Here is a 26,783-nt window from a genome sequence, read left to right on the forward strand (position 1 = left end):
AATGGTTTACTCCATTAAAGGAATTAAATAAATAGTTTCGAAAAAAAATCAAATTTAAGAAGTAAGCGGAAATAGATAAATTAATTCAATCACACATTACTTAAATTAGCAAATTAAGTATTAATTACAATTAATAAATTTTATATTTAATATTAAGTAATAATTTTTAATTAATAATATGATTGAAATAATATATTGGAACAAATATTTAGATATACAGATATTTGGAACAAATAACAGATATTTGGAACAAATATTTAAAAATAACAATAGCAAAATTATTTGTTATTCAAAAAATCGTGGATTATGAATCTCTATCTCAGCTTATTGCTTATGAATGCATTTTCGTGTTTTCCATTGTAAACTTTACTTTTAGCGCAAGTTTCAACTCTGTAGAACAAATAAATCCTCTATCGCAATTGTATATTCTGGGGGGGGGGGAGTAAGATCCTGCTCTAAACTTTTCGGCTTCTCATCTCAAACTTATCTAGATAAGCAGTAATTTACTAATGCAAATTCCTTCTTTGTTTTTCTTCTACAATGTAAATATACACGTAATTTTTTTTAGCCAATCACAATCTAGTAGGCAACAAATGTGGAGACGGAAAAAGAAAGTCTATGATTGGACACAGAAAGGCTAATATTCAGAGAGGTGATCCTCATGTATGCTTCGTTCATGACAGACTTTGATTTTAAAGTAACTGAAGTGAGGAGAAAAAAGCCGCTGTATTTGCTACTGCTAACTATTTACCTTCAACATACGATTCAAGTGAGAATATCACGTCAAGATACTTGTAAGTCATTCTATAAATAAATAAGCGGTTTAAATCGAAAGATCTACTGTTTTTTGTTTTTTTTTTTGGTTCCAGTTTTATTAAATTCCTAGTTTTTAAAAATTATTTAGAACCTTTGTTTTTATACTTACCATATTGTATATTGTCTATGATTGGACACAGAAAGGCTAATATTCAGAGAGGTGATCCTCATGTATGCTTCGTTCATGACAGACTTTGATTTTAAAGTAACTGAAGTGAGGAGAAAAAAGCCGCTGTATTTGCTACTGCTAACTATTTACCTTCAACATACGATTCAAGTGAGAATATCACGTCAAGATACTTGTAAGTCATTCTATAAATAAATAAGCGGTTTAAATCGAAAGATCTACTGTTTTTTGTTTTTTTTTTTGGTTCCAGTTTTATTAAATTCCTAGTTTTTAAAAATTATTTAGAACCTTTGTTTTTATACTTACCATATTGTTTGCTTTATGCCTGCATTTGCAATCTTTTATATCGTTATAGCAAACTGAATTATTCTAAACGCGATTACTGGAACACATAGGACTGGACAAAAGTAAGGTTGGAAGTTATTATTTTTAAATTGAGTTTGTTTCAACTAAAGTGTAAGTATGTTAGCGAAGTTAACACTCAGTAGTAGTTGGGCGAAATTAAAATAAAGTAGTAATGATACTATGGCTATAAGGCGTTTGCATTGAGATTTGGAAAGCCGCTTTGAACTGTAAGCTTTGTTTTATGAACACAAGATGAGCACACAAGTGTTGTTAATACAATTCTCTTAAACATCTAGAAATCGAAAGTAAGGAAATGGTGAAACTTTGAACTTTAAATTTGAAAATATTTGTATAAATTCATTATTTGCTTCTCTTTTTTTTTTTTTTTTGTCTCAAATGTGTAATTTTAAGGTCCTTGGATACTTATAAAAAGGTTCATGATTTTTTTTTTTTTTTCATTTGAAAATGTAAGAATCCTGTTAAAATCTTCTTATCTTCTACTTTTGTGAATGTGTATATCAACGGAGTAATTTTTAAAAACTGTTGAAAGCTAGTTTTTGTTATTATTAATTTATTAAAGAAAAATGCAAAATTTGATAGAGCAATGTGAGTTGGCAATCTCAATTCTAAGAAATGTAGTAATTAAAATATGCATGTTATTTTTTATTCCAAAGGAATGTCAACATTAAAAAAAGATCATTTCTATACATGGAATATAATTTATAATTAATAAAAAATATTTGGTCAATTGTCACAAACATCTTCCTTGTACTTATAATATTTATGACCAAAATTTGGTGCACCATTATTTAATAATTTGAATTTCTGTAGAGTTAAGAACTTTTTATGAGTTTCACTTTTATTAATATAGATTTTAAGAAACATATCCATTTTGCTGAAGTAATACCATTTGTTTCAATATGTCTTATTGTTAGTTTACTGGCATTGTCTGATGTTATAGCTGATAATTATATTTATTATACTTTTGGATTTGTAAAAAAGTTATTGAATTAATTGCCATAAAACTTCTATTAAAAATGTTTATCTTTAACTTCATTAAAACTTTATTATTTCATTAAAAATTTACAAAATTTAAAAGATATGTATTCAACAGTTTGGATTTTTTTTTTACGTGCAAACTATTGTAGCATTTTATGTATGTTTAAAAAGGTAAAAATTTTACTAAATAGGGTGGCGTGATGATAATTAGAAAAAATTTTATGAATTCAAATTTTGAAAAATCTCAAAAATTTGAATCGAATTTTGAAGAGTTTTCAGTGTTTGAGTCTCTAGCAGTATAGACAATTGGACTTTAAATGATCGTTTTGTTGCTATATAAAGTGATTTTAGTTATTGGTGTCATTGTTGACAACTTCTTTGTGTTTGCCAATTTTTACATAAGTATAATCAGCGTTTAATCTTTTTGATAGAATGAGAAGGCAAAGGATCTCCCTTCCTGGTGGAAGGGGAATTAGAAGAAAAATGTTCAAAGAAACAAATTATTCTGAAGAATACAAACAGAAAAATTATGAAACTAATTCTGCATTCTTTAGAAGAGGTTCAAAGTACCGAGGCATCTCCAACTCAAATTTGGAACAACATGCTGAATGCAGGTAGATGCTGTTGATTTTTAACAAAATATACTACTAATTCCTTTACATTTCTGCTTTTGATTATGATTACCTTCAATATTTTTCTTGTCAATTGCATTATTTATACCATATGTTCAATTTATACAATAAATTCCATAAAACTATATAAATAGTCAATAATATTGAATAGTATACTTATTTTGCTAGAAATTCTTAGGAATGATTTTAAATATTAAATCTATCAAATGAAGCAATCAAGCATCACCTGTTCATTATTTAAATGTAATAGCCACTATACCGGTCAGAGTTGAATCCACTACACTGGGAGATTCAGCTATTCCATTATTATCACTTCTTATAAGTAAAAATCTAGTACCTTGTCATTGTCTAGTAATTTTAAATAGGTAAAATAAGAATAAGATTGGCGGTAAAAGTGGAGTTTAGTATGTCCCTTTCCTATGCCAAGTCGCTAATAAAAAAGCACTTCTGTGAAACAGCTATGGTTATCACTTTATGCACTAAAAGCATTATCTTTAGTGATAAGTATTGTAATTTTTATTTTAATCTGAGATTTATTTCATCTGTATCTGAGATTTTTATTTTACATCTACTCCGGTCTGTTGTGAAAAGAGCAAAATTTAGAACACGCAATGCCTGTCGGCATCTGAAGAAGGCTCTGGGCAGAATTTTTTAACTTAAAAAAACAAAAAACATTCTATGGCTTCGCTGGCGACGGAAACGGAAACCTAGTAGCTTCTCTAGCACATTGAACATAAGGACTGTGTGGATAACAAGAAAAGTACATACAAACAAACATGCTTTCCTAACTTCCTCATAAATATAAATATATATTTCACTCGCCCTTCATGCATTCTGCAGATTCAAAATATTTAATGATGTCCCATTCAACAGACATCCATTCTTGCACAAGTGCCAATACAACAAATTATCAAGAGAACCAACCATTAGAGCACCAGAAGAATTGCAAGAACTGCGAAGAATTCCATTGCAGATGATTTTTAAACAACGAATGCAAACGATTTCCTAAAGTAAGAATTCGGACGATTTTTTATAGTGCATTCTGACAATTAAAAAGAAAACTGTAGTGTCAAAAACTTAAAATCTTTAATTTATATTATTTTTAAATTAACATTTTTCATAAAATAGTTGTAGTTCATGTATAACTCAACCATTAAAAAGTAGTAAACAAAACGGCTTGGGGTTGCTAGAAGAGTGTTCCGTTTTGTTGCCATATTGGTGACAAACTGCCAGGCAGTTTAGTAGTAAAAATTGAGAAGTATCAATAAAGCTGTATTCATCAAGCAAGGAGTATATTCACAAGCCACTTAAACCTTGATTGCAAGTAAATTCTTACTTCAGAGTAATTCTTATTTTCAAACATGGTTTTCATACCCATATTTTACCCCACTCTTCCTGTCCCACTGGCTTTGAAGTAGATTTTGATTGGTCCAAATATCATGCATGACTCACTCACATTTGTCACCTATTTCCTTTAATGTTTGTTGTATTCATTGTTTATGTCAAGTTTTAAATTACTGAAAAGCAAATGTATGTCTCCAGCACTGTCAACATCAAGTGCGATTTTTTTTTTCTTTTTTTTTTTCCCCTGCCTTTTCACAATTTGGAATGCTCGAAATTAAATTTCAAGAAGATGTATATGCAAATGTTTTAACTTTTTCGTTTTTCAATTCCTGATTTGATTAATCTTGTATGTTTTTGTAACTTAAAATACCAGCAGTAATGTTGGTTTCTTCACACTGATTATTAGATGCGCATTTTGGCCATGGTGGCCTGGTGGTAAGGTCTGCAGGTGGTAAGGGCCTGGTGATAAGGGCTTTGGATCCAGAGGGTTTCAGGCTCGAGATCCTTTTCCACTGAAGAAGTGGGTCTGCTGCACGTTAAGTCCTCGCACTGGTGTGGAGAGGGGGGGGGTGCCATCTCAGATGTCCTTGTCATCTGACTGTGATTCAAAATTTCATGGTCCACCCCAAAATAATCTTAGTGTTGCTTTAAAATGGGGACATTAATGTAACTAAACTATACTAGATGCTCATTAGCTAATATTTGTGTTTTTAATAGTTTTCCCAATAAAGTTAATTTTGATAAAGTTTTTATGATGATCTATTTCTGAAACTAATTCAGAATAGCAAATTTAATTCTGCATTTTAACGCAAATTAAACTGAATAATTATAAGAATAATTAACTTGGTAAGATGTAATTGTCAGGATGTGTACATTTTAAAGTAATACATATATGAAGCTGCAAACTGTTCAGAAGCTGCAGGAAAGAATCATTCAAAACTATTTCTGTAAAAAAACTTATATGTAGAAAATACTATTGAATTTTATTGTATGAAACAGAGTTTTGAAAGTTTTTCCTTCTCTGGAAATTTTGCATTAGTGGCTAATGAGCGTCCATATTTAGGATTTCTAGCATGAATCAGTTAAAAATGATTAGCTGTTAACTTGAGAACATATAAGCAAAGTTTTTACAATTGTGAATAAGTGTGAATGATTCAATTAATCATTGTGATTGCTTATTTATGTTGTAAAATCAGTAATATTTTTACGTGAAATAAAAGCTTGATTCATGAATTTTAAGCATTAAGAATTGCATAGAGAAATAGTATACAATGTAGAAATAGCCTACAAAATATAAAAAGAAAACTTAGATTTACTTTAACTTATGAAACTAAATCTCCCAATACCAATATTTAATTTTATATTGAGACATGATTTAGATTAAAAAACAAAATTGTTTCCTTTCATCATTTATTAATCAGAAACTAATTATAATATATAAACTGTCTAAAAAATTAGATATATTAGTTATATAACCAGTTTAGTTATCAAAAATGTGATTTTTAATTTATTTATTTTTTTAATCTTCTGTATTTCATACCAAGATAAAGTATTTATTTTTGATAGTCTAACATTCAAATTTTACATGTAATGAATATCTGCTGTTTCACAAAATTATTGAATAGTATGCACAAATATAAATATTATTACAAAGTTTGTTGTTTTATGAATCCCTCATTTTAAAATTTTTACAACAGAGCAGTTTCACGGTGTTGCCTACAAATTTTTTAGAATATTCAAATAAAATTTTATTTCGAATGTTTCAGCACTTTAACTAGCAATAAAGTAGGAGTCTGCATTTAAAATATGAGGAAATATTTGAAATTTTCCTAGATAATTTTCTTTGAATTAAAACAATTTTATTTCATAATGATTTGCATTAATAAATAATTTTTTAAACTCTTTCTTGTAAATTTGAGATTTTATTTTCTAATTTCTAATTTAAGTTCACTGTTAATTGATATTTTAGAGAAATTTTGATATGTATCTGTTGGTGAATAATATTGTCCTTCCATTTATACTACAGTAACAGAAATTTTAAAAAGAAACGAAATAAAATTAAAATATATAACAGGTGCATCTATTACATTTTGTAGTATGAGATATTACCTCTTATTTTGATATTTTATATTAAATTTTAATTCAAATTTAAAAATTAAAACTACAACCAAGTTATGGTTTTAATTATCCCTTTCCAGGGAACAATTGTTAGTCATGATCTGATTGCAAAGAATAGCAATGAAAATAAATTTTTTTTTTCATTGTATAGATTACATGGAAACCAATTCTGTCTGAATATTTTAATCTAAATTGAGATATGTTTTTAATTGAGTTATTTTAAAAATTTGAGCAAAGTAAATTAATATAGACACATTTCCCAGTCAATTAAGTTTATTAACAAAGATTACAGTATAAATTGACATTATTTATAGTTAGGATATCATATCCTGCTGCATATCAAAGTATTTTTCAGCAACTGTTTAAAGATTCACACATTTAAAAGTTTATATGATATCTTAAAAAATATTCTCATGATAATGTGGAAATTTAGAGATATTGTTAGATTTTACCTATATTATCCAATCATAGTTCAAAATTACTAGTATATTGCTTCAAAGAGCAGTCGAAGTTGCTAAATGAAACTTGCATCCTCTCAGGGATTTTTATAATTTAACTTACAGATTTCTTTTTCAGTCATACTCAGTTTTCTACTAATAAAGGAAAAGATTACGATGATCTTCACGATGATCTTCGAGTAATTCTGAATCAAAGGAAAGGTCTTGGAATGACTTCAGCAACTGCCACAACAAACATGGATGTATCTCCGTCTGTTGCAGTTCCAGCTGAAACAAATATGGATGTATCTGCGTCTGTTGCAGTTCCAGCTGAAACAAATAATATAGATGCACACGTACACTGTGTCAATGAAATGTCTCCAGAAAGATTTTTGCGTCTCACATCTCAGAGAATGGTATATTTTATTTGTTTGGATTAAATCTTATCACAACATAAAAATAGTGAAATATATAGAGATAATATTATGTAATTAGATATTGGTTTAAGTTAACAAAATGGAAATTTTACTTACAAAAAATGAAGTTTTTAGATAAGTTTTTTAAAGTTATTTTTTCTAAGAAATATAACCCAGTACTAATTCCAGAAGAGTTTGTTTTTTTTAATTCTATAACTGTAGATTATTATTTGTATACCTTGCATAAAAGCTAGATTAGAGTTTATTTATAGACAGTAATTATTAGTTATTGGCCTGAAATATCAAGGTGTTTTTTTACTGCACTTATGTTAGTTAACAAATGTGAGAGTTTTTTGTATTGTGAATGCAACTCTAAGTTAATTGTTACTGTGGCTCGCTTTTTGCTAAACGTTTCTGGGGGGGGAAAATTCATGCAGTAGCTGTGGTTTATACAAGCTGGCTATTGAAATTTTTCTGAGCTTGAACTTGGTATTAAACATTGCAACATTTCAAGAATCTTGCACAATATCAATTGATTCCCTTGTAATTTTCTGTTAACATGGCAGAAGAAAATTTTTTACAAAGAGTAATTGCTGATTTCAATTTATTGGTCTTGATTTTAGCATGATTATATTCAACTATGTTTGTAAAATTAAATTTCATGATCATGTAAATGGTGATATGTTGTATTTTTGATTCCCCCCCCCTTCCTTCCTCCTTCATAGATGGAGAAGATTTTTTTTTTTTTGAAACTTACTAAATATTTGGAAACTATAAAGACGATTTATATTTATTCAGAATATCTATTTATCTGATTAGATCGGATTTGCCATCAAAATTCTATACCATTATCCTCCATTCACCCAAAATTAAAAAAGCCCCCCCCCCCCCCCAATTTATATTCTGTGTACATTGCAGTATCACTTGAAATATTTATATTCCTTATTATTTTATTACATTAGATTGTCACTCATATTTTGAAAACTTGCAATTTTAGAGTGAATGCATATTAAGTTTTTCCCTGTGTTTATGTTAAAATCATGCTTTAAATGAAATTTTTGGAAAGCTTTGTGGCACTTGGTATTGATTGTTTAAAAATCTATAGTTTTCTGAAGAAGTTGAAAGTTTTCCATGTTTGTAAATAACTAAATTTCAAAGAATAAAAAGTATGTAATTTTCAGGAGTTATTATTATTCAGGAGGATTATTAATTGAGTATATATTATTTATATTTTATTTTCATTGTTACTGTCTATAATTTCTCATTATGTTTTTACAGGATACCTTGGAGGTCACAGAGAAAGATTTTAATTTGCTGGCAGGTATTGCTTATAAGGCTACTGTATTGTCTATGCGTATCAAAGAAAAAAAGACTGAAGAAGATTTGAAAAGAGTAAGCTACTTCTGTTATTTGTTCAATTTATGAAATTACTTAAACATGCCCTATTTCTTAAAAAAAAAAAAAAAAAAAAAAAAAAAAAGTGCAAAGTCAGTTGCATGCTTGTTTTACTGTTTCAAGATTTTGTGGTTCTGTGACAAGATTTGTTTTCTTAATTTTCATGATTTAATTTAAATTGTGTTTCTTTAATTTTCTTCAGTTTTAATGTTAAATGAGTATTCTTTGCATTTAAAAACGAAAAAGATCTTTTATGAAAACTATTATCAAGAAATTTAAATTTTTTCCTAATGATGTTCTATCAGCTCAAAGAAAAGAAGAAAAAAAAAGTGAAATTTTCTATTTCAATTTATTACAGAATTGGCGAGAATTGTGAAACTTTTAGGTAAAGTGCATTTTGGAAATTCTAATTCTTATAACAGCGGTAGTATTTGCAGAATAACTTAAAGCTATATACCATATGAAGGATAATTTATACAAGAAAGTGATTAATTCAATTATGTTTACTTTGCATTTTTTAAGTTATAGCAAAATAACCTGAAGAAAGAAACATGCTGCTTCAGTTGATAAGAGTTAGCTTTTCTTCATTTGAATGTAGCCAATGAACACATTTTTTAAACAGACAATAAAGTGGTATCTTATTATTAGTAGAATTTACCAAATGCAAAACCATATTTTGGAACTCAGAGGAGGTCGTTTTTCCATGTTTTTTGTAATTACCATCAAGTTATTAACATTTTTTTTCGTACTTTTCCATTTTGTGAGAAGTAAAAATGATAAAAGTAAAAACATAGAGTTGAGTGGTAAAAAAAAAAAAAAAAATTGATCTGAAGTTTTGCTATTACATGAAGAAGGCATTAGTTATATTAAAATTAGAAAGAAAATTGATGGAAATCTAACAAGTCTTTCTAGATTGTGGAAGGAGTATAGAAACTCAACCAAACTGATAAAGACAAGGAAAGGTGCACAATACCAGGTGATGATGGAATAATTAAAGGATTGTGTTTACATGATAGACGAAAATCATTAGGGAGTTTACAATGTGAAACGGCATAAGGTATTGTGATGTTAAGAGTAAGGACCATTTGATGCAAATTGCAGTAATTTTGTCTAAATTCAAGAATTCAATGTAAACAAAACATTTTAAAAATCAATACAAAGATTGAAAATTTAATCTGGGCAAAAGCGCATTCAAACTGAATGGCGAAAAAGTTGGTCTGTGTGATAGAGATTGATGAGATCAAAATATGGCTATTTGCTAGTGATGGCGCAAAATACAGGGTGATTACAATTGAAGTCGAACTTTCAAAAGTTTTATTTATTTTTTAAAGAACCACTAGTCAAAATGACCTGATTTTTCATCTGAGTTTACATAAAGTAATGAAAATACGTTTTTGAGAAAGAAAAAAAAGTTCTAAAGTATAGCAATAAGATGTTATTTTAAAGACATGATATTCTTTATTGAAAGCCCTTCCACCACGACAAGCTAGGACCACAATGGCTTGGGGAAAAAAAAGAAGTGTTAATTGTTCACGAGCCAAAAACTAGAAAAAGCAAAGACTGATGAAATTATCAAGAAAAGGAAGTCAACAACAACTTCCTTGGGAAATATTCACTCTACTGTCTACCATTTTTTCCGACAAGCTGAAAGCCAAAACGTCATGTTCACAACAGATCAGACGGTTTCAGTGGTGATACTGTTGATATGCTGCATAACGTGCGTTTTCAGTTCACCTAAGATCACAATCAGATTTCTGTAGGCAACAATTTTTAGGTAACCCAGCAGTCAGAAGTTACAAGGGCTCAGATCAAGTTATTGTAGTAACCAAGCTGTTGGGAAGAGATGACTGATAATTCGGCCTTTTCCAAAATGCGGATTCAACAGCTGCTTCACTAATGTTGCAGTCTGCAGAGAAGCGCCGTCTGACATAAAAACTGTTCTATTCACACATTCGCGCTATTGCAGCCCTGAAATGAGTTGGTTGCGCAAAATAGATTCATAACTATTGACTGTACAGGCTACAGATGCAAAAGACTTTTCTCTTCAAAACAAGAAGATGCCAGTGATAAATGCTGCCATGAACTCGAATCACTCGGTGACCTTTTGAGAATGAAGAGCCAATGGTTGCAATTCGAGCAGATTTTTGCTTGCCCATATTCTGCAATTTTGTGTATTGACCGAACCTTTGAGGTGGAGATGGGCATCGTCCGTCTACAAAATGTTCCATGGCATTGTATTGTCGATTTCCATTCGAATAAGGAATTGCAGCACCCGTAACTTCTCTTTTTGGCTGGTCGGATCAAAATAATCCTGAATTTCAAGGGGTAGCATTGTAGGATGTTTCGTAAAATTTGACGAATTGTGCCATCAGGCATGTCTAAAGTTCGGGAAATTCCCACTAGTCGTTCAGAAAGCACTACTTTAAACTTCTTGCAGTGTTATAATTACATCCTCTACTGATTAAGGTCGAAACAATTGCTTTCCTCCCTCTGCCGTATTTCACGTCAAATGAACGCGCCCATACGAATTTATCAATAATTTTCAGATCAATTGCAGTCATCGGAGCAATACCGTTTCTTAAAATCTTTAACCCTCTTGTCGGTAGATACGCAAACTGCTATGCTTAAAGAAACTGTCACGCCTAAAACTCAGGATTACTCTAAAAAGTGTCACAGTTTGGATAAAGGAAATGCTTTCCCTTGCTGAAAATTTTGCTCTCCGTGGGGATGCTATTGAACCTGAACTTTCGAAGGACGTTTGTTGCTTATCGCGTAGAATTTTTGCTTTATAAGATAACAACACTTCAAATATTCTCAGAAGGGATTGTTATTGCTTTATAGCTTCATGAAACAAGTTTGTGTGGAAATCGATGATCAATTTTCAGTTTTTTCACACTAAAAACACTTCAAAAAACTTAGGCAAAAAACATACAAAAAATGCAATAATAATTTTTTTGATATGCCTCTAATTGTTGCAAATTAAATATATGCGTTTTTTTGCTTTTATCATGTGAGAACATGATGTGGTTTTTGGTTAGGAGGTTTTGAAGCTCGAAATCGCGTAGGCAATGAATAAAGCATGAATGGCTATTTTCAGCATCATCATTTAATGGCATATATTTTTTACCTTCTTTTACCATTGCATTATTATTATGTATTATTCTTTGAAAGCAGATTCGTTTTTAAAATGTTGACCTGCTTTTATCAGTATTGCTTTATTCGTACGTGTGTGTATATATATGTAAAGAATTTCGAATCCTGTCGGCTCTTTAATATGCAACATTATTTTATGTGAAGCAGGATGCAGTTTTGAAGACAGTGAAGAGACTTTTTATCTTTTTAAATTCTTTTTAATCCATCGGGAAAGCATAATTATTTACAAGCAAAGACGCGGACATTTCGCTTCCACCACAGCGCAGCACAAAGCAGAAGTGGGGAAGAAGGGGCGAAATAAATTATCCCTCGTCTTATATAACCTTAGATTTTGATAGGGAAAATATTTCTCCACGGTGCTAATATATTAATAAGATTCTGATAGGGATTTCTGACGCATGTCAATCACATGTAAGGGAAACACAGGGATCTTTTAAGAAAGAATGTGCTTACTGGACATTTTCTACTCCTTCCCACCGAGCATGTGAAAGTATCGGCGTTTAGCTGATTCAGCAGTTTTATAAAGCTTATCTTGAATTAATTAAGTAGAAAAAGTGGAATTGGATCACGAAATAAGAGAATAATTTTAGAATGAAGTTACTATGGGCCAAATTAAGATAAAATCTTGGAAATTAATTATGTTGAAATTGAAGTTTAAAATATCATTACATTTTTCCCCCCCACTGCAAGACGTGAAAGTATATCGGGGCCCTCGACACATAGCCTTACCTTACAGTGGTGGTCAAATAAGAAAAATTAAAATTTAAAGGCATATTAAAAGTAATACCCAAGTTTCCCTTACCTTCACATTATAGAAACATCAATACAGAAATCCCATTCATCATTTTATATTAGAAGTATAAAAAGAATTATATTTGTGAAAATAGTATATAAAAATCTTAATCATCAGTAATAACAAAATATTAATAATTAAATGATATGGTACACACATTTATTCTATTTTTCTGCAGGAACTCAGCTGTTGAATTTAATTTGGTGAGGATTGTCAATGATATATTATTCTTAAATGTTAGGAAATCTGACTCAACAAAATTATTAAATTAGAAATAAAGTATTATTAAATATAATATTAATATTATGATTTCACCCAAATGAAATATCAGTAATGTTATGATTTTAAGTAAAGTAATTTAGCTGTAAATAAAACACAAGATTCAAAACTTCAGGTAAAACTTGGATATAAAAATAATACATGTAAAATTGAATGGTTTCATATAAAACTTTTGGAAATGTAAATAAATGTGAGATTCCTGTATTTCAAATAAATCATTTGGAAATGACAATAATAATAAATGCGAAATTCAAAGAGTTCAAACAAAACACTTTCGAATGAATGTAACAAATGCAAGACTCAAAATACTCTTATGATATTTGGGAAAGAAAAAAAATATTTAAAAAAAAAATATTTGTATTTTGTAAGAAACAAGTATTTGGACACAGTGATAACAGACGGCAGCTCAATAACTGTCAGAGGTGCAAAAATTTCCCCTGAGGTATTCACTACATTTGTCTAATTATCATGTGCCATTAATTATTAAGTATATAAGAATCTTGGTATGTTACTTTTTTCGTTCACAAGGTCTGCATGCATAATTTTTAAAAACCTCTGAGTTAGCTAAATTTAATTAAATTGGGGAAATCATTTTTTCTTAGTTATTAATAGCATGCACATAAATTTCAAATCAACAAATTATAATAATATGAATAAATTTTAAATAATAAATATGAAAAAATTTAAAAACTCAACATTTTAAACTAAAACTCATGATATTTTGAATAATAATACAAAAAAAAATATTTGCAATTATGTTATAATAGAAAAATGCAATTTAAAATCAAATCAAAAATACAGAATATAAATTTTGAATTTCACTCGTTGAATCAGCTGATGGATGATTTTTTAGTGATAATAATACACAAGTAATTTTGGTGATAATATAAAACACAAGTAATATTTTGGAAATCTGGTTAATTCAGTTTGGCACTGGAGACTACTGATGTGTAAAGTAGGCGATTATTATATTGTAGTGATAATATAACAAGGAATGACGTCGTGATCGGGATTATTCAGCACAGGTAAGGAGCCAGAAAATTTTTATGATGACAAGGAGTCCCAACTCCCTGAAGATATAAGGAGCACGCACATGACGATATGGAGCACAAACACAAGCAGTGTCGGATGAAGTCACAGGTTGTGGAAGGCATAGGATTCAACAGGAACTGGACCGGATCCGGGACTACGGTTTGCGTGAAACGATGTGGCCGAGGCAGCCGAAGGAGACGGCGGTGAAAGAGCTTCGCCACGGAAACATCGCAGCTGGGTGAACCTGGACCGAACAGTCATCTTTAGAGTACGGCGAACGCATTGCAGCGTTGAAATCTGGCCAGCGGATTTAATTTTAATTCTTTAGTTCATTTCATAATTTTTCACAGGAAACTATCCTTGTCGACTTTTTAATATGTAAAGAATTTCGAATCCTGTCGGCTCTTTAATATACAACATTATTTTATGTGATGCAGGATGCAGTTTTGAAGACAGTGAAGAGACTTTTTATCTTTTTAAATTCTTTTTAATCCATCGGAAAAGCATAATTATTTACAAGCAAAGACGCGGACATTTCGCGTCCACAAAGCAGAAGTGGGGAAGAAGGGGCGAAATAAATTATCCCTCGTCTTATATAACCTTAGATTTTGATAGGGAAAATATTTCTCCACAATGCTAATATATTAATAAGATTCTGATAGGGATTTCTGACACATGTCAATCACATGTAAGGGAAACTACTGATGGCCCCGAATACTACATATTATGGTGTCGTTACATATTAAAAGGTATGGTTTTAAATCTATTGCGATAAAGTATGATACTGACAAAGTTGTCAAGTGAAATAAAATGTTATTCAACGAACTCAAACAAAAAGAAGAAAAAAAGCACAACAACAACAAAAGTTTAAGACATATCAAATGGATACATCAAAATTGCTAAAGTAAAAAAAATAAAGAGAAAGAGAGAAACAAAATCAGCTTAGACAATTAAAAAACAGAACAGCAATTTTAAAAGATGCTGTTTAAGAAATTAATGTACTTGCATATTAGAATTTTCTTTTATTTTTGATAATAAGTAATTTAATTTAGGTAATTTTAAAATGACAGTGTCTGAAACAATTTAATTTTAAAATCAGTAAGAGCGTCGAATGGTAGACATAACTACTCAGTGAAGAGAGAGAGAGTGAGCGAGCGAGCGAAAATTAACTTTTTGTAATTTATTAAAAATCGAAGGATGATTATATGGTAATCAAATTGACATTACTGAAATACGCTTATTATTATTATTATTTTTTGCAAAGATTTGTTCAGAAGTTATGGCGGAAAATTGCATAGTTTTTTAATTCTTTTGCCCCTTTTAGAAAGATGTAGAAACTTTTTAATTATTTAGCTGATTTTCCAGGTGCTAAGAAATATTTGTGTCAAATTTTGTTTGAATTCGTCAAGAAATTGGAATTGTATAAGGCTCAAAGAAATAGGCAGGCTTTCAAATTTTCATATACTGATAATGGCATTGTAAATATATATATATATATATATGTATAATCAGTATTAATATTTTCAGAATAAAACATTTCATCTTGGCTATATGCATTTTGGGGGTTATTGTTTCAAATATACTAATCAATGGAAACTAAGAAAATGATTTTATTAAAAATTATAAACATACTCATGTGTTAAGTAAATCTTTTATGTTTTGTGCATTATATTAAATCTTAAATTACAAAAGCAATTTAAATTTTTAGTCTCAAATAAAAGAAATCTATATAAGAGAAAGGTGTCAACTTTTAATTATTCGTTTTACATTTCTTTTATTTTATTTTTAAATTAACTACATTTCTCAACTTTGAAGTTTCAAAATCATATATATCTGGCTAATTATAGTGCGTGTATGTGTAATACGAAGTTTATTTTTGCATACATTCGATTTTATGCTCGTTAATTAAGATTTATTTTAGATACACAGTTACTCTCCAAATCAAATCACCACGACGCAGAGTACGCTGCTGAATGCATCATGAGTTCAAAGATAGACTTATCTTATCCTAAGTCCCACTGACGGTCTATGAATCATTGACCTTCAACTGATTATAGCCATTCTCAATCATTATACCCACGACAGGAAATCTGGAGAAAGTGAAAAATCGGTCATAGGAAAACCTCTGTTCTGACATTTTTAAGTGACTGTCTTTACACAAGATATCTTGGGTTTGCCGTTTTAAAGGAAAAAATAAAATTCGCAAAGATATCTAGAATTTGACGCTGAGAGAGTTAATGTCTGGAAATACTTCAATGCAATTGCCGCACAGTCACCATTCTTGTGAAAAAGCTTCACAGAGTCCGATGCTTCCATAATAGAGGTCATATTAAACACGGATATAAACAGTATGGAATATGCTATATAATGCCAGTATACGAGAATGTCAAGAGAACATTCTTGCTGGTTTATGCTAGAACTATTATTTAAGTTTTTAATAATACAAATATATTTGGAAAGAGGTCAATATATTGAATTATTGAAGCAAAGTAAGAAGATAAATATATCACTAATAATAATTTTTCTTCTTTAAGCTATTTCAAATTAGATTCCTAGTAATAAAAATTATCATTGGCGAATATCATAATAAGGACTACAGAATACATATGCTTTTGTCATCAATTCTTTTTTTGCTATCAAATACCACTTTATAACATTTATTTACAGGAAAACTATTGTAAACTACAGCTGTGGTCAAAATTGTGGAAATCTTTCAGAGGAAACACATTGAGATTTGATGGCTCAGTACAGGCTTTATTTTAAGAAACACCATAAAATATTACCAAAAAAATTAATTTTACCAAAAATTTAATAAAATAATTTTTATAAAGAAGAAAAAGGAATCACAGTGACATGCACAAAAATTCTGACTTATTTCATTTAACACTTAACCATTAGTATCACATACACCTAGCAATATCGTTCCATGAAATTCAGTAATGCTTTAAGCTCCTCATCTGTTATTATGTGATACATTATTAGATTATTCTTTTATTTTGTTGGGTTTTATTGCACATTTGCTTCCATGTAATAAATTTTGCCTGTTCTATATATTATTCTTGCATATAAGACGATTAAAATCACACTCAAAAGGCCATTAAAAAAAGAATTGCTAGTCAGAATGACCCGATTTTTCACATGAGTAGGAATTAAGTATTGGGAATTTTGCTTGTGGAAAAAAAAATAGTTAAAAAGTTGGCCAAAAGGTGATGCTGTTCTTATCATAAGATGCTAAAAAAGATTGCTTTAAAACATATATTAATTTGAAGATGCTAATTAAAAGATGCTACATGTTCATCCACATTCCACTTGTGATAAAGAGACATGCAGTTCTCCCATAATACTATAGTATTAGTATTATGGGAGAAATTGAATCTAGATTTGATATGTCTACCTTTTAACTGATTGGGTGGAAACTTTGATATTTATTAGGCATAAGTAAATTTCATTTATCTTATTGATCTTTTTTGAAGTAATCATATTCGCTTACACACAGATATACAGGTCAACATACTGTCAGTCTGTTGATGAATTTAACTTGATTTGTTGATAGCCACATGTCTACCATTCTGATAATAAAGTCACATGCTAAATTTTTTCCATCTAGCATTTTGCATTTTTAAAATCATTACTTTCATGTGCTCACAAACGACTGAGCGAACAGACCTATTTCATCCAAAACTGGTAAAAATACCTCATACTGCATAAGCCATTTTATGTTTCAGTTGTTGTATTTACTGAGAGACTGATGGGTAAACATTCAGGTTTTGGGAAGTCTGAAATATGAAGATTCGTCAAAGTGTTTTGGCAAAATATTTTGACTATTACAAAATTCTTTCTTTATATCTTTCTATACTTCATATATGTGTTATTAAAAATTAGTTTCATGAAATAGTTGGTTTAAGATTTCAAAACGCTGCATTTTCTGTGTATCAATTGCATTATTTGCTGATTCATTATTTGAAATGTTCTTGCACTTTTTGTATTTTTAATTAAAAAAAGAAAAACCTGACATATTTATAAATTTTTAACTTTCAAAAAGTTGGATTTTTATTAGTAGCTTGGTAGTAAAACTTGCAATTATATAATTTTAGAAAAGAAAAAAAAAGAAACTTTTTTTCATCTTTGCTTATCTTTATATCATTAAATGCACAGCACTGATTTATCCCATTTCTTTCCTTTAGGATGTGAATGCACCTACATTCATCCCTGGTCTCACATTAGTTGAACAATCCTATGGATCTCCTTCTGAAGCTAAATCAGAGTTCCTACAAGATGCTGAAGATATGTATCAAGATAAAAACAGTGCACCATCCATTGAACGATCAAATGCATCTACAGTATATAAAGAGTTGGTAGAAGAAGCTAGATATAGACTATGTAATAAAAGATCTTCAACATCAGTTGCAACACCAAGTAAAGAACCACTTAGTGCTGCAAAGATGATTTCGGGTGTAAAAAAAATATTAAAAAAACTAAAAAATAACAACGATAATAAAAAAATTGCACTAGTAAATCTACCTCCATCGGAAATTCATAAAATCAGCCCTGCGGAGCAGCGAAAGTTAATTGATGAAGCAAATAAATCAATAAGAGAATTTATTGACTATCTAGAAGCTTGTAAAACATATGAACTATCACCAGTACATAGCAAATTATGTAGTGAAAGCCCTTCAACATCAATTGCAATACCAGTTAAAGAACCACTTAATTCTGCAAAGATAATTTCAGAAGCGGAAAAGTTAGTGAAAAAACTAATAGAGATTAACGAAGCGAATATAAAATTTACAGAATTATTTATACCTCCAACTCAAATTTGTGAATTCCGCACTGCGAAGCAGACAAGGTTAAATGGTCAGGCAACTAAATTTATAAAAGAATTTATTGAGTATTTAGAAGTTTGTAAAAGATCTGAACTATCACCAGTATGTAGAGAAAGAAGAATTTACTCACCATATGCTGAAGGATCTGCATTTACAGAAGAAGTAAAAACGAAAAAGGTAGAAGAGGCATTAGGAAAATTTATAGAGCCCAAAGAAGATGATAAAGGAATTCCACGATCAGTGGAACATGCATCTATTTCTACATTGGGGACATTCTTAGAAACTACAAATAATTCATGTTATAAAAGTCCTGCAACATCAGGTGAACAGTCACATGCATCTGTTCCTACAGTAGGCAGAAAGTTTCTACCAGAAATTAGAAAACATAAACCGGTGTATGAAACACCTGCACCAAAATGTGCATGTCCATCCAAGGATTTTCACTATGTGGACTGTAGTTTGCGACATACTACTTTAAATAAGTTTTAAACTTTTATAATCATCTTTTTGTATAAAATTAATACAAAAAATAAATTTCTAGCAAACACCAATATTGAAATTATTATTTCATCTTTTAACTATTCATTGCATTTTGTAATAATAATAAAATTTTGTAATAATTTTGTAATGTTCTATTTTCCTTAAAAAATCTTTTAACATATGCAGAAAACTATCAAAAGAATTATCTTTAAATCATTTAAAAATGGAAATTAATAAATATTTACATTGTTGCATTTGTTTATCTCCACACTTTAAAAGATGTTCAGATATTGGCTATTTAAAAAAATTTAGCCAAAAAAGAGTACTAATAACTTGTGAGAATGAAAAGCATACAGGAAACGAATACATGCAAACATGTTAAAACAATATCATCCTTTTGGCATTATGTGAAGGGGAAGAGTCAATTTTACACTCTTTTCTCTGTGAAGAGAGAAAATTATGTGACATTAACATTTCTTGTACAAAGTTTTTTTTTTTTTTTTATTTATTTTGCTTTTTTACCTTATAATAGCTGAAAATTGTTGATTTGCGAATCAGTTAGCAAATGAAAGCAATTAGGACTTCCCTGATCCGCAAACAAATTTGAAGTAAATAAATCCTAAGAAAAATATTCTGAAATTTGAGCGAAAGTTGATTTGTAAGTAATACGTTATAATAAAACGGCCTTGTAAAGTAAAATAAGTGAAATACAGTTCAAAACAATTAATGGATATTGTAAAAGACAAAACGGAAAAATGATCGGCATTCAGTAAGCGCGTTGTTTCGATGATTGCGATGTCTCAACGAAGTCATTTAACCGAATCAGAAGCTTGGTGAGTTGTTGGCTGGTTAGAGGAAGGCCAAACACAAGCCGAAGTAGCAGAAGCCATTGGAGTTTCAAAAAGTGTGATTTCCAGGAACTGGAACCGTTTTTTGTATACTGGAAATGCAGGCCGAAGATCAGGGCAGGGGCGTAGACGTGCAATAACGCCCAATGAAGGCCGTTATTTAATGCTAACGGCTCGGAGACAGAAATATGAATGCCAATCTTCTTCAACAACACCTTCGCTTGGCTACTGGCACAACAGTTTCGACACAAACTGTCCGAAACCGCCTTCACACTGTAGATCTGTATGCTCGCCGACCAATGGTGTGTGTCACGTTAACAGCAAGGCACTGTCGCGCCCTCAGGGAGTGGGCAGTAGAGCATGTGAACTGGAGGAGAAATGAATGGCACAATATTCTTTCCTCGAACGAGTCCCGTTTTTCTGTTCATCCTGATAATAGGCGTATTTTCATCTGGAGGGAACATGGCACTAGAAACAATCCTGCGTTCGTGCACGAAAGGCCAGTTTTGAATTTAGTGTTGAAAAGTTTTAACTTCCTTTTAACATAATAAGATTTTTTTTTTTAATCAGAAATAATTCTTTCAAAAATTAAGGAGTATAACTTTTTTTGAAAATGGAATGAAAAATCTGGTTTTACAATATATTAAGTGCTTCTAATATGGAGAAACTAAATATTTTCCTTTTTTATAAAATTGTTCCTCCTATTTAGATTTTTTGAAAAATGAAAAGGAGTTTCTTTTTTCAATTATTCGAAAAAACAAATTTCTTTTTAGTTATTTTGCGTATTTGGGTGAAATTTATCCCAAAAATCCAGGATGAGAGTATTTAGAAAACGAAAATATAAAGCAGGTGACAGTGAGCAGTCTGAATTTGCGTAAATTTTCAGTTTATCTGTCCATTAAGTAGTCCATTTTTGAAGAAACTATCACATCCAAATATTATTGTTAAAGATAGACATGTCTAACACACAAATCTACATTGACAGATAAAATTGTGTAGATTCTTTCCTCTCGTCTCTCCACCTCAGAAGTGTACTTGTCGAGAATCCAGGTACTAGAATTATTCATTCATATCTTTAGGAGCCATAGAGAAAATTAGCTGTGTTTGTGAGTGTGCATCATTCAGCATTTCTCTTCCCCCAATCTCAAGCTGTGTGATATTGAGATGTGAATGTGAGATAAGGAAAAGTGAATCGTTATCAGTGGAAGATATGATTAACGTCTTCCTACTTCCGTCCTTTTATGCATTTTAAAATCTCGCTTACGTTCTGAGCCGTTACTTTTGAGATTTTGATAATAAATACGTATCCAAAATGAGTTTTAAATAAAGGGAATAAAATTGAACGTATGAAAATATATACCTGGAATGAATAAATATACGTATTATTAATAATAATTTGATCAATAAGATCTTAAAGCCTTCTAGCATAAGAAAATAGTTTACCTAAAAAATAAATAAAAAAAAAAATATATGATTAAAATTTACGAGTTTCTTTTTTATAGCGGGCTTTCATTTAAGGATTGCTTTTGCAATTTATTTTTGAAAATAAGACACTAAAACTATGTACAGAATTTACTTAACAAACGAAACTTTTTTAATTTTTAATGAAATAATTTTTTTTTATTTTTCATTAATAAGTGTATTTAAAAACGGAGAGATATATAGAGCCATTATATTACATTGGGATTTTTGGGAAAGATTAGCATTCATTATATTAAATCCTTATTTTTATAACGTAATAATCTATATATGAAAATTGAATATTTGTTTAATTCTTTAAACCTTATGGAATTTCGCATTCCTTGACGAACTCGAACAAAAATGTAAACATTGTAGAGATATAAGTTTCATTGTTTTTATATTTTTTTCTGGTTTTTAATAATTTTTTCAAAGTTAATATAAGCGCAGTTTTTATAGGTTCCATTTTTTTTATCGAAATATTAATCTTATTTCACTGCTCAATCTCATATACATCGAGCTGTTTTGTTAATGTTAAACTGGTTTCTACTGACATTTTTACTTATACGTTTAATGTTCAGTAATTTAATCCGCGTGAAAGTAAATGAATGAGTTAAAAGTGAGAATGTTTTGTTAATTTAATTAAAATGGAATAATTGTAATTTAATAATATGTTTTTTTTTTAATTGTTGCCATTTTTTTAAAGCCTTGATCTAATTTTATCTCTTATCTTAGCATTTTAAAAAATTTTAATGCGTACAGCTGACATTTAGTTTGTGATAAAATGTTTTTAGAATTGAGATTGACCTAGAAAAAGAGATTCACTTATTAGATAAATTTATCTGATTTATTAATTAGTTTTGTCAATTAATAATTAAGAAACAATTCTTTGTTCTAACTGAAAAGTCTCTTTGTCTTACTGAAAAATTCATAAGAATTTATGCCAACTTACATAACTTTATTCAAAGATTAATGAATTTGGTGATGAGCGTAATTCCCATGCCCTTAGAAAGGGTAACTTAAAATTTTAAAGAAATGAGTTCCACTGTCCAAAGTATGTAGTTGCTCATTTTGGCCATTCTATTTCAAACTGTAAGGTCTGAAGATCAGCAAAACAAACAGACAAATAATGATGCACATACTCATCCATCTTTATTATTAACAGAGACGAATGTTTGTGCGTTTTGGCACTCTTTTAGAGCTTACATAATATTTATCTCAGTGGAATATACATCTTAGAAAATGAAACTGTGCATTGCAGATATCATTTTTTTACTTCTGAAAATTTTAAAGAATTATTAATTAAAAATTAAATGAGATTTTAACGAGTTTTTTATTACAACTTTCACAATTATTACAGTATAAAAAGGATTTTTTTTTTTTTTTGTATCATCTTAAAATTCAAAAGATTACTTTTTCAATGATTCATTTGTTTTCTACTTCATTTTTTTATATTCATTTGTAATAAATTCAAGAGCATATATTAAGCATTTTACACAGCAGCATATTTCACTGTTATAAAATAATTCAAGCTGTTTACATTATTGCTACACATATTTGATCATGTACTTTTTTTTCTATTGTTTAAGATGAAGTTACGAAGACATGGCTTATATTTCAATAATTAGTAAATTTCTGTTAAAGCTTGCTTTTAATATACTTTTAGAATTATTTTTGTAATTGAACTAAAGTTTAATTTTACAACTAAGCAGTAAAGAAAATTTTTCAACGTTGCATTCATTTTTAAAATAGCTGCTCTATCCTGTAACATAATAAAAAATATAACAATATATGATTGTTTTTATCACTTGAAAATTACATTATTATTATAATAAGCTGAATTGTAGTTGAATCAGAAAATTTTTCACTGGATAAGATATATGATAGATCATCTGAAACATTTCAAAAATTAAAAAGAAATATTCAGTAGTATACATAAAACTTTATTGCTGAATGATTCTATTCTCCGGATTTAATAATTTAATAAGCCTAATTGGTTTCAACAAAAAAGGTTTTGCATTAATTGAAGTTTATTAACTCCCGTTTTAATTAAATTAAGGATTTACGGTCGTGCAGCTGACAGAAAATTCAAAAATTATGTAGTATAGAATGGTGCATGGTGTCTGAAACAATAGGAGTTATATGACTATCAAAACTTAAAATTCCAAGATGTTTTGCTGAAGAAACCATTTAATTCGAAATTTTATATTGACCAGCAATCTCGGCACATGTGTTGGTCGCCAAAAGCAGCCAGGAAGAAATAAGTAAAAAAAGATCAATGCAACTGCATTTGCAAAGATTTTTAATTCAGAAATTTTTTTAATGATTCGTTTATCTGATTGCAAAATAGTGAGTGCTTTGATTCTACCTCGAATAACTTAAAGTTGAATTTTTTCTAAAATTGTAATTCATTTTAAAATGGTTCTTAATATTCTGTGGGAGCTTTCTTTAGAAGCATTCGAAAAATTTCAGTTGCAAATGGTTAATTATAAGTCTAAATAACCTGTATTATTTAAGTCATTTTCCCAGGCCAAATTTGTATCATGGATATTACAAAGAAATATTTTGACAATTGCTTTTTATTTGTTGCAGTCATAAGGGGCATCAGCTGTAAAATATTTTTAATTACAAAATTTTAATCATGCAGATAAACTCTAAAAATCGATATCTCGGAAACTGAAATATCGTATGAAATTCCATAATTATATAATTATTTTCTAAATACTGAAGAAGCAAAATTATAATTTGATATTATTTATCGCAGTTAATATTTTAAATGCGCATTTTAAAATATTAAAATACATTGGCAATGCGCTGAAACGAAATTTTTTTCAAGAGTTAAATCGCTTGTACGTAATTTCGAGAAATAATTTCACAGTAAGAGGGGATTAAAAATTTTGAGAAACATATTACAATGAAAAAAAATATTAGACGAACACTTTCAATTTATAAAAATTAGATACTTATCAAGTTAAACATAACAATAATTTATTCCTAACGCAAATTTTATACGGTGTTTAATGAAATAATCGAAAAACCTCTAAAAAAACAATCACACTTTCTGCATTTTCAATCTATGTTAGTGTCACTCTCTTCCTAACCAATAAAGGAAAAATGCTCTTAAAAATCGAAAGACAGCGATAAGCAACACCTGCCACTCGCACCATGTGGTCGGCTAATGACTCGGACCCAGCAGCGCTGAACTGACCGCAAAAGGGGAAAGCAATCCCTTTGTCAAAATCCTGACACTTTTAAGAATAAACCTGTTATTCAGACGTGCCACTTTCAGTAAGTATAGCAATCTGAATGCCGCCGACAGGAGGGTAAACTAAAAACTGATATTTACTATTTATTGAAATGAGTAATAATTCATGAGCATTTTTCTAATTTATTTATTTTTAAATTCCTTAAGTCATTTGACTGGATTTTCGCAAAAGATTTGATTTAGTCATTATCATTTTCCTTCTTTCTGATATTAAGTCGGTTTTTGGAAGTTAAGATGATTGGTGGATTGTAATTTTAGACATTGCTCCTTCTCAATATACAGTATATATCTAATGAGTAGCCTCGACGGCAGTAACAACTCGATTATCTGCAAGTAATGTTAAAAATGCTCAGATATGTCTACTTATCATTCCATTTTAATGATATGGAATGGCACTAAAAAAAGCAATAAAATTAAAATATTAAATTCTCTTTCAAATAATAGGAAATATTTTGCTAATATGTTTAATTTTTGCATTCATTTTTTAATGTAGAATATATATATATATGATAATTATTCATAATTTTGGAAAGAAATTTAGTATCCACTTACATTTCCCAGCCTTCCACATGGCAAAATGTTTATTACTTGTAATTATCATGAAAATTCGGATATCCAAAATGAGTGAAGAACTGTCACTTGCAAATTTTTATCTGCTTAGATGTAATAATGTGAGGTTAAAACGTCAAGATATTATCTTTGTTAATAGACTGCAGAAGAATTAGCTAAACGCCTTTGAATACACTTATTTCTACTTCAGCATTAAGCCTTGATTTTATCGTTAATATTGTAAAGAATCTGTAATGTTGCTTCCCAGCATGATAAGTTATATCGTCGGAAAGACCGTTTTATGATCAGCTCTATTAGATGCTGATTGAATGCCGGATCAGTAACCCCCAGGCTTGGCGGAAAATTGGATGATACTAGAATCTTCACGAATTTCACCAATAGAAGCTGAGATATGCTTGATCGAGAAACTCCACTGCCCTTCTCCGGAAACTTTAAAAGTCCGGCAGTTCAAGCCGTAGACAGTTGAGTAGTAGTATAGAGTCGTACAGCAAGTCAACGGCGAATTAGTTGTTTCAGTCCAGTGAAGAGCGTTAAGTGGTTGGTGAAGTGAGCTTTGAGCCGAATCTGGGATTTTATTATAGAAGTAGCATCGAGTCGTGTGTGAAGTAGCCAGTCGTATAGTAGTGAGTCGGCTGTTGAATATAGCTAAAGCGAGGAGACAGTGGAGAATTGCAGGTGTGTGGAGAGACCGAGAGAATAGTTACGTAAATTCTCACCTACTGCTGAGTTTTGTCTCTTTGCATTGTGTGCTGTGGTTGTTGTTTACTACCGATTACTACCTGTGGGCTGTTTGTTCTAAGTGTGCTGCGGTGTTTTGCCGTCTGTGGCCTTTATCAGCCTTTGTGTTGATAAACGTCGCTATTTTCTATTGAGGCCTGTTGGACTGTGTTACACCATACACCCACTACAAGTGAACCCGTCGACTTTACGGACTTAATGGAGGAATTTCTGTAATAGTGTTATGAACTGGAATAAACTGAAGTTTTTGTACACGTAATTAACTGACGTAGTAAGAAACTTTACGATTAAAAATAACCAATAAAAACAAACATCATTTAAGACACATGAACTAAAATCTATAATTCACAAAATTTGTTACTATAGTTTATTTTAATCTTGCCGCTTTTGGCTACCGACTGGTTCGTCGAAATTGTCATAAATGGTGTCCTTTTAGTAAAAATTCCCTCAAAATTTGGTGATCAAGTAACTTGCATTATTTTAGTTGTCATGCATAGCTCTATTTATTATGCTATATAACTGACGATTGTCTCTATCTGTCATCTACAATTTCAGCTTTAGTCTTAAACGACAGTAGATTAATCTTTAACTGAATAACTTGCTTTGCTGAATCAAAACCTCGTTATAAAGTATATTGGGATAACAAGCGAGGTCATTGAACAACGGAATTTGTGTGTGTGTGTGTGTGTGTAATAATGGTGTTTTTTTTTTTTTT

General features: G+C 29.9%; 1 protein-coding gene across 3 annotated transcripts; it reads left to right on the forward strand.

Moving 5' to 3' along the window:
- Positions 1–982: 982 nt before the first annotated feature.
- On the forward strand, positions 983–19,337 carry LOC129961111 (uncharacterized). Of its 3 annotated transcripts, XM_056074943.1 has the most exons (6): positions 983–1,118; positions 2,719–2,901; positions 6,958–7,068; positions 7,111–7,234; positions 8,513–8,626; positions 18,071–19,337. In XM_056074943.1, exons 2-6 carry the CDS (start codon positions 2,720–2,722, stop codon positions 19,196–19,198), a joined length of 1,659 nt encoding a protein of 552 aa, XP_055930918.1. In that variant the 5' UTR covers positions 983–1,118; position 2,719; the 3' UTR covers positions 19,199–19,337. The 3 variants fall into 3 exon arrangements, with proteins under 3 accessions (XP_055930918.1, XP_055930917.1, XP_055930919.1); XM_056074942.1 differs by having other exon boundaries at positions 6,958–7,234; XM_056074944.1 differs by lacking the exon at positions 983–1,118 and having other exon boundaries at positions 2,810–2,901; positions 6,945–7,234.
- Positions 19,338–26,783: the final 7,446 nt, after the last annotated feature.

This window comes from Argiope bruennichi, chromosome X2, assembly GCF_947563725.1.
Source record: "Argiope bruennichi chromosome X2, qqArgBrue1.1, whole genome shotgun sequence".
Lineage (NCBI taxonomy): Eukaryota > Metazoa > Arthropoda > Arachnida > Araneae > Araneidae > Argiope > Argiope bruennichi.